This window comes from Danio rerio, chromosome 2, assembly GCF_049306965.1.
Source record: "Danio rerio strain Tuebingen ecotype United States chromosome 2, GRCz12tu, whole genome shotgun sequence".
NCBI lineage: Eukaryota > Metazoa > Chordata > Actinopteri > Cypriniformes > Danionidae > Danio > Danio rerio.
Genome location: NC_133177.1, coordinates 41,740,721 through 41,754,594, shown reverse-complemented (window position 1 = coordinate 41,754,594; position 13,874 = coordinate 41,740,721). Strand labels below are relative to the sequence as shown.

The 13,874-nt window shown below is 35.3% G+C and overlaps 2 protein-coding genes across 6 annotated transcripts in view; one reads left to right on the top strand and one right to left on the bottom strand.

Annotated features, from left to right (window-relative positions):
- Window positions 1-13,138, bottom strand: part of carmil3 (capping protein regulator and myosin 1 linker 3) — a 174,169-nt gene extending 161,031 nt beyond the window's left edge. For 3 of the 4 annotated variants that reach the window (XM_073911473.1, XM_073911489.1, XM_073911509.1), the window contains exon 1: window positions 13,051-13,138. In XM_073911473.1, the coding sequence (XP_073767574.1) occupies window positions 13,051-13,052 (2 nt within the window). In that variant the 5' untranslated portion in view covers window positions 13,053-13,138. Of the gene's footprint in view, window positions 1-8,339; window positions 8,432-13,050 lie in introns of all 4 variants that reach the window. The other variant, XM_073911468.1, reaches the window with a different exon arrangement.
- gig2q (grass carp reovirus (GCRV)-induced gene 2q) lies at window positions 8,032-10,461 on the top strand. 2 transcript variants are annotated; one of them, XM_073911457.1, is made up of 2 exons: window positions 8,032-8,115; window positions 8,234-10,461. In XM_073911457.1, the coding sequence occupies exon 2, from the start codon at window positions 8,283-8,285 to the stop codon at window positions 8,718-8,720; it is 438 nt and encodes a 145-aa protein (XP_073767558.1). In that variant the 5' UTR covers window positions 8,032-8,115; window positions 8,234-8,282; the 3' UTR covers window positions 8,721-10,461. The 2 variants fall into 2 exon arrangements, with proteins under 2 accessions (XP_073767558.1, NP_001232919.1); NM_001245990.1 differs by lacking the exon at window positions 8,032-8,115 and having other exon boundaries at window positions 8,283-8,720.
- Window positions 13,139-13,874: the final 736 nt, after the last annotated feature.

Genomic DNA, 13,874 nt, shown 5'->3' with positions numbered 1-13,874 from the left:
AGCATATTATAACAGCTTGTCACCCAGTGATAAGCACCGTTTTTATGCAAAACAATAAAGTGAGCGGCATTCGTCTGACAGGTTTTTTCGCTATAGCACCCTCCCAATGAATATTGGATAAGACAAAATGACCAAGCATCCACCCCAAAATTTAAAACTATCTCATTGAAAATCAAAGTGATTTTACAAGAGAGAAGTTTAAGGCCTTCAAGTCTTTCCAACAATTTTGTTCTGTGTGCAAGAAATAATGTTCCATGATTACCAGATTTAAAACTTTGTGGTGCTAAAAACCGAGGTTCTGCCAAGCCAAAGACAAGGAAAGAAGACAGAGCTATACAAAGGCCTGGGTAATAATCAGCAAGCAAAACGACTGCATTCTGACAGCGAACTGCACCTGTACAGCAGAGTATGTGAAAGTACATTTTTACATTTTATTCTAAGCATTCAGTGTCCACAGTTTAATTAACCATATGTAACTGTTTTTGTTGAAGTCATTGCTGCAATCAAAATCGAGTAATTCGTATGATTCAGCATAGCGTGAACTTAGCTGATATGAAACGAGAACTGCAGAGTCGAGCATTTTTAATTACATCCTCACTCCATTCAGCTCCATTTTAGCCAAATACGTCTGCAGTTGGCATTAAAAGCAGTGTGGTGTACGGTAAAATTAAGTTATGTATTTTTTTGACTTTCAAATTTGGTCACCTACCGCACAACATTACATGCAACCTGTCTTTTTTTGCAACCGGGAACCAGTGTAACATCTTGTGTGACGTAGGTTGGTAATTCCTTTATACGGACCTGCGTTTAAAGCAGGTAACTACACAGAGCGACAGGCAGCAGCAAAGTCGCTGCTAGCGTGAATGAGGCATAAGTGTGTTGAAGCAGGGTTGAAACTAAACTGTTTATGGCTGTGGCCCTTCAGGGGGCTGAGTTTGACACCCCTGATGTACAGTAATGGTACATGATGATGGTACCATGATAATGATGTACAGTACGGGGTGTTTATAGGGCCACTTTGTATTCTGTTATTTGAGCATGGTTTAAACACCAAAGCAATGTTGCTAAACATGTCCATCCCTTCATGAAAACAGTGGGAACCATCTTGCAATGGCTTCTTCTAACAAGATAATGGACCGTCACAAATTGCTTCTTTAAAATGAATGTTTTTATGTATTCCTCATTTTCAAAATCTTTATTTCAGTAGTGCTTTTACAATGTAGATTGCATCAAAGTCCAGCTTGACATTGACAAAGAATAGAGAATAAAAAGCCATAACAATATTTCAGAATGTGGAAACCCTTCAGCACATCAGGCAAGTAGGTAGAATGCCGGTGTAGTTATAGTTCAATTGTCACTGATGAAGATCGGTTCAGATTAACACAAATGCCAAAGTTGAAGGATGAACCACTGAAGAGCAAGCCCACCAGCCCCAACCAAACAAGCCAGAGGCAACAGTGGCCAGAAACCAAAAGTCCTCCAATTGACAGAAGTGGAAAACAAACATTGGCAAAAACCTGCCTCAGACTGGGTGACCAGTTCTCCTCTTGTCAGGGGCAGACATTATGGAGCATGAGAACAATGAGAATATATCATGGTATTGATAATTTTCTTTGGATGAAATCATCTGCCAAATGACTAAATACTATATAACTGTAATGAAGCACCATTGGAATGTGAGTTTCACATCATTGATATGCGAGTCCGACAAATCTTCTGCAACATGCTATGTTGTCAATATGGACCAAAATATCTGAGAAATGTTTCCAGAACCTTGTAATAAATTTAGATGCTTCTATGTCATAAAAAACAAATAAGATCCTAGCCAGTTCTAGAAATATGTAACGTTGCAGTTAAGTTTGTATACACTTAAAAGCAACAAGGCAATATTAATATGAGCTCCAGTTTTATAATCAATATTGTTTTAAGAATAAGTCATGTATTTGCTTGTAAGCTAATTTAGTGTGTTGTTTGTTTTAGCTGAACTGCCCTTAGGGTAAATAACACAGCATTGCAGGACTTCAAACTGTGATTCTGCGTTGCAGGCTTCACACTGTTGTTCAAAGCCAAGAGCATAAATATGTTTGTATTACTGTTAGAAAACTCATGTGCTGTGTGCAAAATCAAATGCTAAATGCTCTGTATGCTACAGTCAAATATACATTAACTGCATTGTTTTCCCTTTGCAGTTTATGTTGTGTGCATCAATTACTTGTCTACTTTTGTAATTTGCTATTGTTTAAAAATCTGTTTCATGCATTAATATTGGTGGGATGCAACTTAGGCAAGGCAAGGCAAGGCAAGGCAAGTTTATTTATATAGCACATTTCATACACAATGGCAATTCAAAGTGCTTTACATAAACAAGAATAAAAGAAACAAGTAAAATAAAAATAAAAACAAATAATAAAAATGCATAAAAACAAAACATAAAAACAGGTAAAATGTGATATGAAAGAATGAAGAAGAAGAGAAAAACATGATAGTGCAATCTATCGGACGCAGCACAGTGCTCATTCAGTAAAGGCACAGCTAAACAGATGTGTTTTCAGTCTTGATTTGAATGTGCCTAATGTTGGAGCACATCTGATCATTTCTGGAAGCTGATTCCAGCAGCGAGGGGCGTAGTGGCTAAAAGACGATTCACCCTGCTTTGACTGAACTCTTGGAACTTCTAGTTTATATGATCTTAATGATCTGAGTGATCTGTTAGGTTTGTATTGAGTGAGCATATCTGTGATGTATTTAGGTCCTAGGCCATTTAGTGATTTATAGACCAGTAATAATACTTTAAAATCTATTCTGAATGTAACTGGCAGCTAGTGTAAAGACCTGAGTACAGGTGTGATGTGCTCTGATTTTCTGGTTCTGGTTAGAATTCTGGCTGCAGCGTTCTGGATGAGCTGCAACTGTCTGACTGTCTTTTTAGGAAGACCAGTGAGGAGTCCATTACAGTAATCTACCCTGCTGCTGATAAAAGTATGAACAAGTTTTTCTAAATCTTCACTAGAAACAAAGCATCTGATTCTTGCTATGTTTTTTAGATGATAGTATGCTGATTTACTGACTGCTTTGACATGACTGTTGAAACTCAGATCTGACTCAAGAGTCACACCAAGATTCTTGACCTTATTTTTTGTCGTTTGACCTTTAGTGCCAAGGTACGCATTTACCTTGAGAACCTCATCTTTGTTTCCAAACACAATCATTTCAGTTTTCTCTTTGTTTAACTGAAGAAAGTTTTGGCACATCCAATTGCTCATTTCATCAATGCATTGGCAGAGGGTGTCAATGGGGCTGTAGTCATTAGGCAGTAAGGCTAGGTAGATCTGAGTGTCATCAGCATAGCTGTGGTAGGAGATTTGGTTCTTTCTCATTATTTGGCTTAGAGCAGTGGTTCTCAAACTGTGGTACATGTACCACTAGTGGTACGCAGGGTTACTTCTAGTGGTACGCGGAGGAATCACTGAGTAATGAAAGAAAAAATGAATACAATTTTAATCATTTGATGCGTTCGATAACACCGATGTGATCGGCATTGGCTGTTCTCTAAAGCCTACAATCAACGCACTTTGCTTAAAATGTTTATTTTAGCGCATCGCGTCATCAGCTGCTAAAAATCAAGATAGAAAGAAAGAGGTGCGTGGTGCTTGCAGAGCAGGTACGCGCTAGAGCAGTGGTCCCCAACCCTCGGGCCACACACCGGCACTGGTCTATAGATCAATTAGTACTGGGCCGCACAAAAAAAATTATTAATTATTTCCGTTTTATTTATTATCTGAGTCTGAACGATCATTTACTACATTTTTTTTATTTAGAAAAATGACCATATTCTCTTGTTACATCTCGGTCACTTGAGCATCAAACTTGAACCCACATGCAAGCAAAATGAGTAGAAACTTTAGCACGACGCGCTTGTGTATTCCAGGCGTACCTAGTTGAAAACATCTTAACTTTTCAGAATGCCGCTCCGCCAGTCACGTGGTCAAGTTGTCAAATTGTACAAATATGAATATGCTTCGTTTTCAAACTGTGCAGTGCTGTAGCTGCTTAATTTGACCAACTACGCTACTTAATTTCAATACTGGTCATTTTGGTGGTACTTGAAGAGACATTTTTTTTTGAGGTGGTACTTGGTGAAGATAGTTTGAGAACCACTGGCTTAGAGGGAGCATGTAAAGGTTGAACAGGAGAGGTGCCAGAATCGAGCCTTGTGGGACTCCACACGTCATGGGTGTCCACCTTGACCTATGGTCACCTATACTGACATGGTAACCTCTACCTTCTAGGTAAGATCTAAACCATTTGAGGACCGTGCCAGATAGCCCAACCCAGTTTTCCAGCCTATCCAGAAGTATGCTGTGATCGACAGTGTCAAATGCAGCACTGAGATCCAACAATACCAGCACTGTTATTTTACCTGAATCTGTATTTAGGCGTATATCATTGATTATCTTTATAAGAGCGCTCTCCGTACTGTGATGTGCTCTGAACCCCGATTGAAAATTGTCTAAACACCCCCTGAAGTTTAAGAACTTGTTAACCTGGTTAAAAACAACTTTTTCAATGATTTTGCCAATGAAAGGGAGATTTGAGATTGGCCTGTAATTGCTCAATAGGGTGTTATCCAGGTTGCTCTTTTTCAAGAGGGGTTTAACAACTGCAGTTCTAAGTGAGGTTGGAAAAATCCCTGATAGAAGTGAAGCATTTACCACTTTTAGAAGATCCATTTCTAAACAGGTAAACACCATTTTGAAGAATGATGTGGGAAGCGTGTCAAGACTGCAGGTTGATGTTTTCATAACTTGCACAGTCTCTTCTAAGATTTTGCTGTTAATTGCCATGAAATCAGACATAAAGTTTAAAGGAGCTGCTTCATTCAGAACTGCTGCGCTACAACTGTCATCCAGCCAAGTTTCAGTTAAAAGCATAAAATCAAGGCAATTTGTGGTGATAAAATCATTGACTAAAAGAGACTTATTGTTAAGTGATCTGATGTTTAAAAGCGCTAACTTAACAGTTTTAGCTGTTTTTTCTATAGTAGTCTCAGATCTACATTGAATAGACACCAGATTTGAATGATTTGCTAAATGGCCTGATGAAGTCTTTGGTTTTCTGTCACTTAACACAACACATATCTGCTTAGAGAAAGCTACAGACACACTGGGTTCCTGCTTGTTCAGAAAACATTTGATAAAGACACTGTTATCTAAGCAGGTCCCCGACACACATCACAGAGAGCTCTTGTGTTCACCAGCTGAAGATGGGGCGTTGTTTTTTGGGCCCTGGCGGTGTGATCGGAGGGCTCTTCCAGGTGGGCTCATAGGTGGTTGTGGAGCAGGCCGCTTTTTGGTTGGTAACTGGGGGCTTGCGGCAATGGAGTGTGAAAGTTTAGTTCCAGCATACACCAGTTCCTCCATCTTTTTTGAAAAACCCAAGAGTGGTGAACATTGTGACAACTTACAGAATCTCAGAATTGTGACAACTTACAGAATCTCTTGCACATATTATTCCACTACATCACTATTAAAAAAATGAATCTTTTTCATAATAGTAGTAACCATGTAGTAACTTTAGTAACCATATTTTCAGGTAAATTAATTTGCGGTTAAACCGGTTACTATATATTTTTTTTCCTGTAGTTAAACCATTGTCAATTTTTATAACGGTGAACAATTCATTCTGCTAGTAAATGTGTTTATAACTTTAATAAAATGAGCAAAATTTGGCTGCATTTTAAAATGATTCAAATAAAGAAATCATATCACATAGTTGTACTCCTTTATTTATCTTTTGACATACAGAGTCTATATATATATATATATATATACACACAAACACACACACACACACACACACACACACACACACACACACACACATATATATATATATATATATATATATATATATATATATGTGTGTGTATATGTATATATATATATATATATATATATATATATATATATATATATATATATACATATACACACACACACATATATATATATATATATATATATATATATATATATATATATATATATATATATATATATATATATATATGTGTGTGTGTGTGTGTGTGTGTGTGTGTGTGTGTGTGTGTGTGTGTGTGTGTGTGTGTGTGTATGTGTGTTTGTGTGACACTTGAAGTCAGAATTATTAGCACCCTTTGATGACTTTTTAAAAAATTTCCCAAATAATATTTTCCTGGGCTGTGTTTAACCTTTGGTTCCTTTGTCATATTACAGCTCATCCTTTAATTTGACATAATATTACTTACAAATATGGTCAAATATGGCAAACACATCAGAACCAACTCATGAGAAAATTAGAAGTCAGTTTAAAAGATTAAATTATTCGGTCAAATAAGGAAGACATCCAAAATATGTATTGTTTGTGTGCCTCCGGGAACACACTGGTTTAGATAGCCCCCAAAGAAATTCAAATAGTCATGCAAAACAAATCACTGCATAGGATTTTTTTTTCCTTTTCCAATGCAGTGATTGAAGAGAAACCATAAAAAAAGACAAATGGCTTTAATTTTCAGGGGGGAAAAAACAAAGTTCGTAAAGGCGAAAGTTAAACAAACAGAAAGTTAAACAGACCGACTGAACTGATTCCAATACAGGCTTCTTCATATCTGCCCAGAGTTGAAGTTTTTAGATGTTTGTCACTGCAATTCTAAAAATCCTGCTTTGTCACCACAAATACCAAAACAGGAGATTACAATCATACCTTACTAGATTCTTTTCTTTCTACTCAGCTCAAGTCAAAGATCTGTCTTTACTCAGGTTTCAGTTTGCATTTCAAGACACCCTTTCTTGATAATGATAGTGTAATTTCACGACTTTGCTCAAAGCCATGTGAAATTAAAGGAGTAAATAAACAGGTGGTTTGGTGCTGATGTAAAAAGTATTTATGTAAACATAAGAGAGTAAACAAAAAGAAATTAGAGAGAAAAAGAATAGAAAAAAATAAAATGATCAAGCTTAGACTAACCAAAGTCAACTGTTAACCAAAACTAATGCTAGAAACAAAATAAACAAAGCAAGAATAAAATAAACTGGAGTAAGCAACAAAACAAGCCAGCATTACTGGTGCTTTATAGAGGACAGAACAGGTGTTCAGAATGATGAGTCTCCTTGTCCCACCCACTGGCCGGCCAAAGCAGGAAGAACGGTCACAGTAATGTACAGGGGCGCCAGCAGGATTTTATTTAAAGGTACACACATATCCAGCACCACCCCGCCCCATCATCCCTTATTCTTATATCAATCTCAAAAAACAGTGATGCTTGCTGTCAAAGACTATACTTAAGGGTATTGCCGCGAGTGAGACCGAAAATGAAAGCAAATAGTGTGTGGAAGCAATATTGGTCTAATTAGTTTTAGGCCTTTTGGCAAATGTCTCAATTATGTTTTCCTGTATTAAAAAGAGTTTGTCATTTTGAGCCTTGTTTTAAACAATAGCTATCTGACTTGTAATTTTTAGTGTGCGGAAAAACCAGCAGCAAAACTAAAGCCAATAGATTTCTTTACCCATCTCCCACCATGCAAGTACATACACACTTTAAAACGCATAAAAAACTTTATTTATTCTCATTCTTTCTTGCTTTGTCAATATATGGTAGTGTATACTGTTTAATAACCAATTTAAATTATGTAAAAAATAAATAAATAAATAAATAAATAAATAAAATGTGTCTTTATTTCGCACCCTCTCATGGTAGGTGCGCACAGTGAGAGGTAATGTAAAATAAATTAATAATATTTATTAGTTTTTAGATCTAACCTTTTTTAAAAGGTTTCAGTGTTAACCTAGAATTTGTGAATGCCTTACTGATTCCTGTTGATTTGAGACAATATAAAATCAAGTCACATTACCTGTTTAATCATTCCACACATAACTGTGCTCACACACTATTAATAAACTGAACAGCGCTAACAAGAAATACGGTGTCTTCCCGAAATTGTGGATAGGAAACCACATCCTCAAAACACCAACCCTTTCAGCCCCACCTTGCGTACTAACCAAAAGTGAAACCAAAGTACTATAAAAACAGTTCATCTTTTTCTAGAGGCCATGTGGCACCAGAAGACTCAGAAGGAGGTAGGCTCCATTAAAACCATGCTATAAATGAAATATGATGATGGAGGGAGGAAGAATAGTTTGATGTAGTTTTTCTTGCCTGATGTTTATATTGCAAACTACTTTTTTTCTCATATAGAATTATTAAGGTTGGTTATCCACTAAGTGCCTTGGTTACTCTGAAGAGCATGGGGGACAACGGTTATGACACTGGAATTCAGAAATACCCTGGACAGAGATCGTACATCATGTATCATGGCACTACAATGGCAAAGGCACTACAGATCCAACGTCAAGGATTCATGCGCTCTGCAGATGGCATGCTGGGTCCAGGAGTCTACGTGAGTAGGAGTAAAGAGAAAGCTTCCCGATACCCTTTAAATGAAACCACCAAAAGGCTGCTCACTGGAGAACACTGCCCTTTGGCCATTCTTAAACTCAGTGTTCGAGTAGGAAAAGTGAAGAGGATTGATTGTCAGGGTCATCCCTTACAGAAAACTTGGCATCAGCACGGTTATGACACTGCTTGGGTCCCTGCAAACTGTGGAATGGTGGACAGTGGACTAGAGGAGGACTGTGTTTATGATCCGAGTCGAATCAAGGTTTTGGAGATTATACCAAACTGAAAAAAACTATTTAGAAGCTTTGCCGTTGAATTATAATTTATCTTCGGCTGAGTCCCTTATTTATCACCACAGCAGAATGAACCGCCAACTCTTCCAGCATGTATTTTACACAGCAGATGCCCTTTTAGCTGCAACCCATTACTGGTATTCCCATACACTACGGCCAATGTAGTTAATCCAATTCACCTATAGCACATGTCTTTGGACTGTGGGGAGAACCGGAGCACCCGAAGGAAATTCATGCGAACACAGGGAGAACATGCAAACCACACAGAAATGCTAACTGGCCCAGCCAGGACTCAAACCAGCGACCTTTTTGAAGAGTTGTTTTTATTTTTATGTTTATTTTTATTTTTAAGTTTTTTGGTTTGTGCTGACTTTGTCAGTGGTAAAATGACTGAAGGAAAGAATTAATTAATTCATTTATGAAAAAATCTAAACCAACAAAACACATATTTAGGCCTTCCAAATTTATAATGGTAACAGTTTTTGACCCAAGTGAGCTACTGTACAAACACTATTTAGGTGTGACTGGAAATAAGACACTTTAGGTTTACTGTACTTCATCCAGAGCAATAATGCTCAAATATTCAGCATAACAGTTGTAAACGTTGAATCCACTATATTTACATCTATATTTTTCTTTGTATTATAAATTTAATTAGAACTATGCAAGCAATATAACAGGTACTGTTTTAGTTTATGAAATACATACTTCTACCACATATTTTAGTTTATATCTTTTTATGAAAGTATAGTATAAACAATGTTTATCGTTTAACTGTAACATAAATAGTGTTCTATATATTAGACTACACATACAGTTGAAGTCAAAGTTCTTAGCACTACTGTGAATCGTTTTTCACTTACAAATATATCCCATAATTTTTCACAGTATTTCCTATAATATTGTTGTTTTATTTTGGTTAGATTAAAAGCGTTCTTATTTTTTTAACCATTTTAAGGTCAATATTGTTAGCCCCCTTAAGCAATATTTTTTGCTAGTTTACAGAACAAACCTTGATTATACAATAACTTGCCTAATTATCCTAACTTGCCTAGTTAACCTAATTAACTTAGTTAAATCTTTAATTTGCACTTTAAGCTGAATACTAATGTCTTGAAAAATATCCAGTAAAATATTATGAAGGTTGCAGCTGGAAGGGCATCCGCCGCGTAAAACATATGCTGGATAAATTGGCGGGTCAATTCACCCCAGATTAATAAAGGGACTAAGCTGAAAAGAAAATGAATAAATGAATGAATGAATGAATGAATGAATGAATGAATGAATGAATGAATGAATGAATGAATGAATGAATGAAAATATTATGTACTGTCATCATGGCAAAGATAAAATAAATCAGTTATTAAACCTATTGTTTAGAAATGAAATTGTCTCCCCGTTAAACAAAAATTGGGGGGAAAAGTATACAGGGGGGCTAATAATTCAGGAGAGCTAATAATTCAACTGCATTACATAATGTTTTAGGAAAAATAGTAGTAGTATGTAAAGCACTGTTACCATTAGTATACTGCTACAGGGTATGCTGTCATTTAGATTTGTATACTGTACAGAAAATTTACAATTGGTTTGCTAATTTTTAAGTTATGATTTCATTTATCAACCTCAGATAAACTGATGGAAAACCCATAAAAAATAGTTAAGAGAAAAGAGTAAAATGAGTCAGATTTGTATCTTCACATCTACACTGTGGACAAAAATAAAAGTTAAATGAGGTTTAGTGCTATTTACTTCAAGTACTTTCATCTCTTTCAAATTTTTACAAAAACGGAACATTACAAGACAGTAAGTACAACATATGCTGGAGTACAACCTCACAGAAGCTGAAATGTATTCGATTTCAACATATTAAAAAGATTTTTTTTTTAATTGTAGGAAAAGGTTTTAGAAGTTTAAAACAGCATGTACAGCCACGAGTTATTCAATTCAACCTTACTTCTATAGCACTTTTACAATGTATGTTGTGTCAAAGCAGCTTCACTTAGAAGATTATAGTCAATTGAAACTGTCAGTCCAGTTTTCAGCGTTGAATATAGATGGTCTAGACGTTTTTAGATAATGGTAATAGATATTTGTTGCAAACAATGCATTTGTTGCAAACAATGCAGACACAGTGCTGCTTGTCCGACAAGGAAATACTTCTGTAACGAACTTTACTGGTACTCTTTTTTTTTTTTTAACTCCTCTTCCGCGAAGTATTGTGTGAGTAATATGAGTCACCACACAACTTAAAAGATGAAACCAAAAGAACACAGAGTATAACTGATCAATGCATCTATGAATTCTGGTATATTTACATGGTAAAAATAGATATTCTTTGATCCAACTACTGAGCATGCATACAGGGCACCAACTATCACTATCTTGTGCCAAACGAGGAGCCAAAAGAATCTGACCTGTGTCTGGTTTATGGATATTAAAGGGTTAGTTCACACACAAAATGTGTGTGTGTGTGTGTGTGTGTGTGTGTGTATATATATATATATATATATATATATATATATATATATATATATATATATATATATATATATATATATATATATATATATATATATATATATATATATAGATATATATATATATATATATCATTATTTACTCAGTCTTATGTCTTTCTAGGGTTGAATGATATGGCAAAAAATTATATCACGATATATTTCTTAATTTCGGTCAATAAAATATAATTCAGATATCGATACCGATATATTTTTTTTAATGTGTGTGTTAATTTGGGTGTATGCAAGAATCAAGTTTATATATATGTGGTGGGTATATGCATGCATCAAGTTTATATGTATATGCGCAAGTTTCATACATGTTTGAACATAGTATAATATAGTATAGATAGATAAATAGATAGATAGATAGATAGATAGATAGATAGATAGATAGATAGATAGATAGATAGATAGATAGATAGATAGATAGATAGATAGATAGATAGATAGATAGATAGATAGATAGATAGATAGATAGATAGCAGTGGCAGAGTGGGTAGCATGTTCGCCTCACAGGAAGAAGGTCTCTGGTTCGAACCTCGGCTCAGTTGGCATTTCTGTGAGTTTGCATGTTCTCCCTGCGTTCCTCCAAGTACTCCGGTTTCCCCCACAGTCCAAAGACATGCTAAAGGTGAATTGGGTAAGCTAAATTGTCCGTAGTGTACGAGTGTGTGACAGGTCCATATGACAGGCCGGCCGAAAGGTGTAAAAAAGTCGTTATCATATGGACTTGTTCCAAAAAGAGCCGACCCTGTAATCATACGGGACAAAGGCCAAAGACAAGAAAGAAGAAGAAGATATACATTACTTATGAAAACTAAGTTTGTCTCTCAAAATGTTCATAGATTGATCAAAAACATTTAAGCTGTTTAATTTATTCTTCTGAGAAATCTTTCCATTTTCCATGACTGACAGATTTATTTAGCCTACTTTTAGTTGTTTACAAATAAACACAGACCAGAGAACATAAATAATCTCAAACCTTCTTGCGTCCCTTATTAAAACTTAAATTAAACAGTACAGTTTATATGGATTTTTTTCCATCTCTTTACGAACGTTTTGAAATGTTACGTTACATTTGACAGAACCTGATACAAAAATATTTCTTTGTCTTCTTAAGAAGCAAAAAAAATCGGTTTGGAACAACACAAAACACTCCTACTTTCTAGAAATGAAAAATCTGTCACCGTTAACTACATTAAATAATGTGTGAAATGGACAACCATTTAAAATAAAAATAAAAAATTTCTCGGACTGTTCCTATAGTGTCCGTTAGATGGCAGCAGCGTACATATAATCAGCAAGAATCATATTCTTAGATTTTCCTCTGAATGTTTTCTATTAACATAATTGTTATCAATTCTTTCAACATTACTGTTAATTAAACTTTCAAATTGCCAATGAATTAATTGAGAATCCCTCTGCCACGTGCCCCGTTTCTCTTTTCGAGAGCCTTTCACCACTCCTAGATAGATTTTCTGTCCGTTTACTGTTTGGGAGATCGAACGCTAATTAAGATCGTTAATGAAGATTTCATTTACCAAAACACAATATGCCAGTTCAGCTTCAGCACACAACACTGACGCCAGGAGAGGAGAAAATAAGGTAGCCCAACGTTTGTTACCTGCTACAAACAAATTTAGCTCAAATAGAGAATACTGTAGGCCTAAGTAAAATGTTTTTGAACGCCTGATCGGCACGGCCATGCATTAATCACTGCCATTCAAATAACAAGGCCTACTTAACAGTTTAACTTGTGATGTTTATATAGTATACTAATTATATAAGTGAATTGGTAACTTACATTTCAGGACATTTGGCCTGTCAACAATCAAAGCGTATCCCCGAGCAAGATGTGTTCAAATCCAGAATGAGCCGTTGATGTGGGAATCGGTTGAAAGATTCAATGACTCGCTCATATTGCTAATCAACAGGACTGGGGCGGTTCGCGTATCTGAATTTTTACAGGGCTGTAATGCAAACAGTTTACAGGGCTGTAATGCAAATGCAAACAGGTCCGTAGCCAGCCTGGTGAAAAGGGTGGTTCTCGTTTCTCAAAAATTATACATTTTTGCAGTTATATGCCTAATTTTCTATTTAATTATGGGATTTAAATACTGCATTTTAGTGACATTTTAAGCTGCATTAGCTTGTTGGATGAAATCACATTTTTTGATGTACCAAAATTATTTCCTAAAAATGTAGGATAAAGAAATATGAAAAAGTATTTATTTTTAAAATGCAAATTTATCACATCATTTGTTATAAAAATGAAATCTGTTAAAGTCAGTGGCATATTGCTATTTATTATGCAAATAACAAACTGTCCCAAAGCAAATTAAACTTTTCTTAGAATTTGGCCATTTGACTGATGAAAAAATTAAAACAACAATAATAATAATAATAATAATAATAATAATAATAATAATAATAATAATAATAATAATAATGTAAAGCTTCACGATTTTTCTAGCATCTCTTGTTAAAAAAAAGTACATTCAAACTTTATGGATATCAACAATAGTTAAGTCAGTGTTCAAATGCATTTTAATATTTTCACGCCTTTTCATTGGTCATTTTTGTTTTGAGTATAAGGTCCAAGATTTAGAATAAAAGTTACTTGTAAAA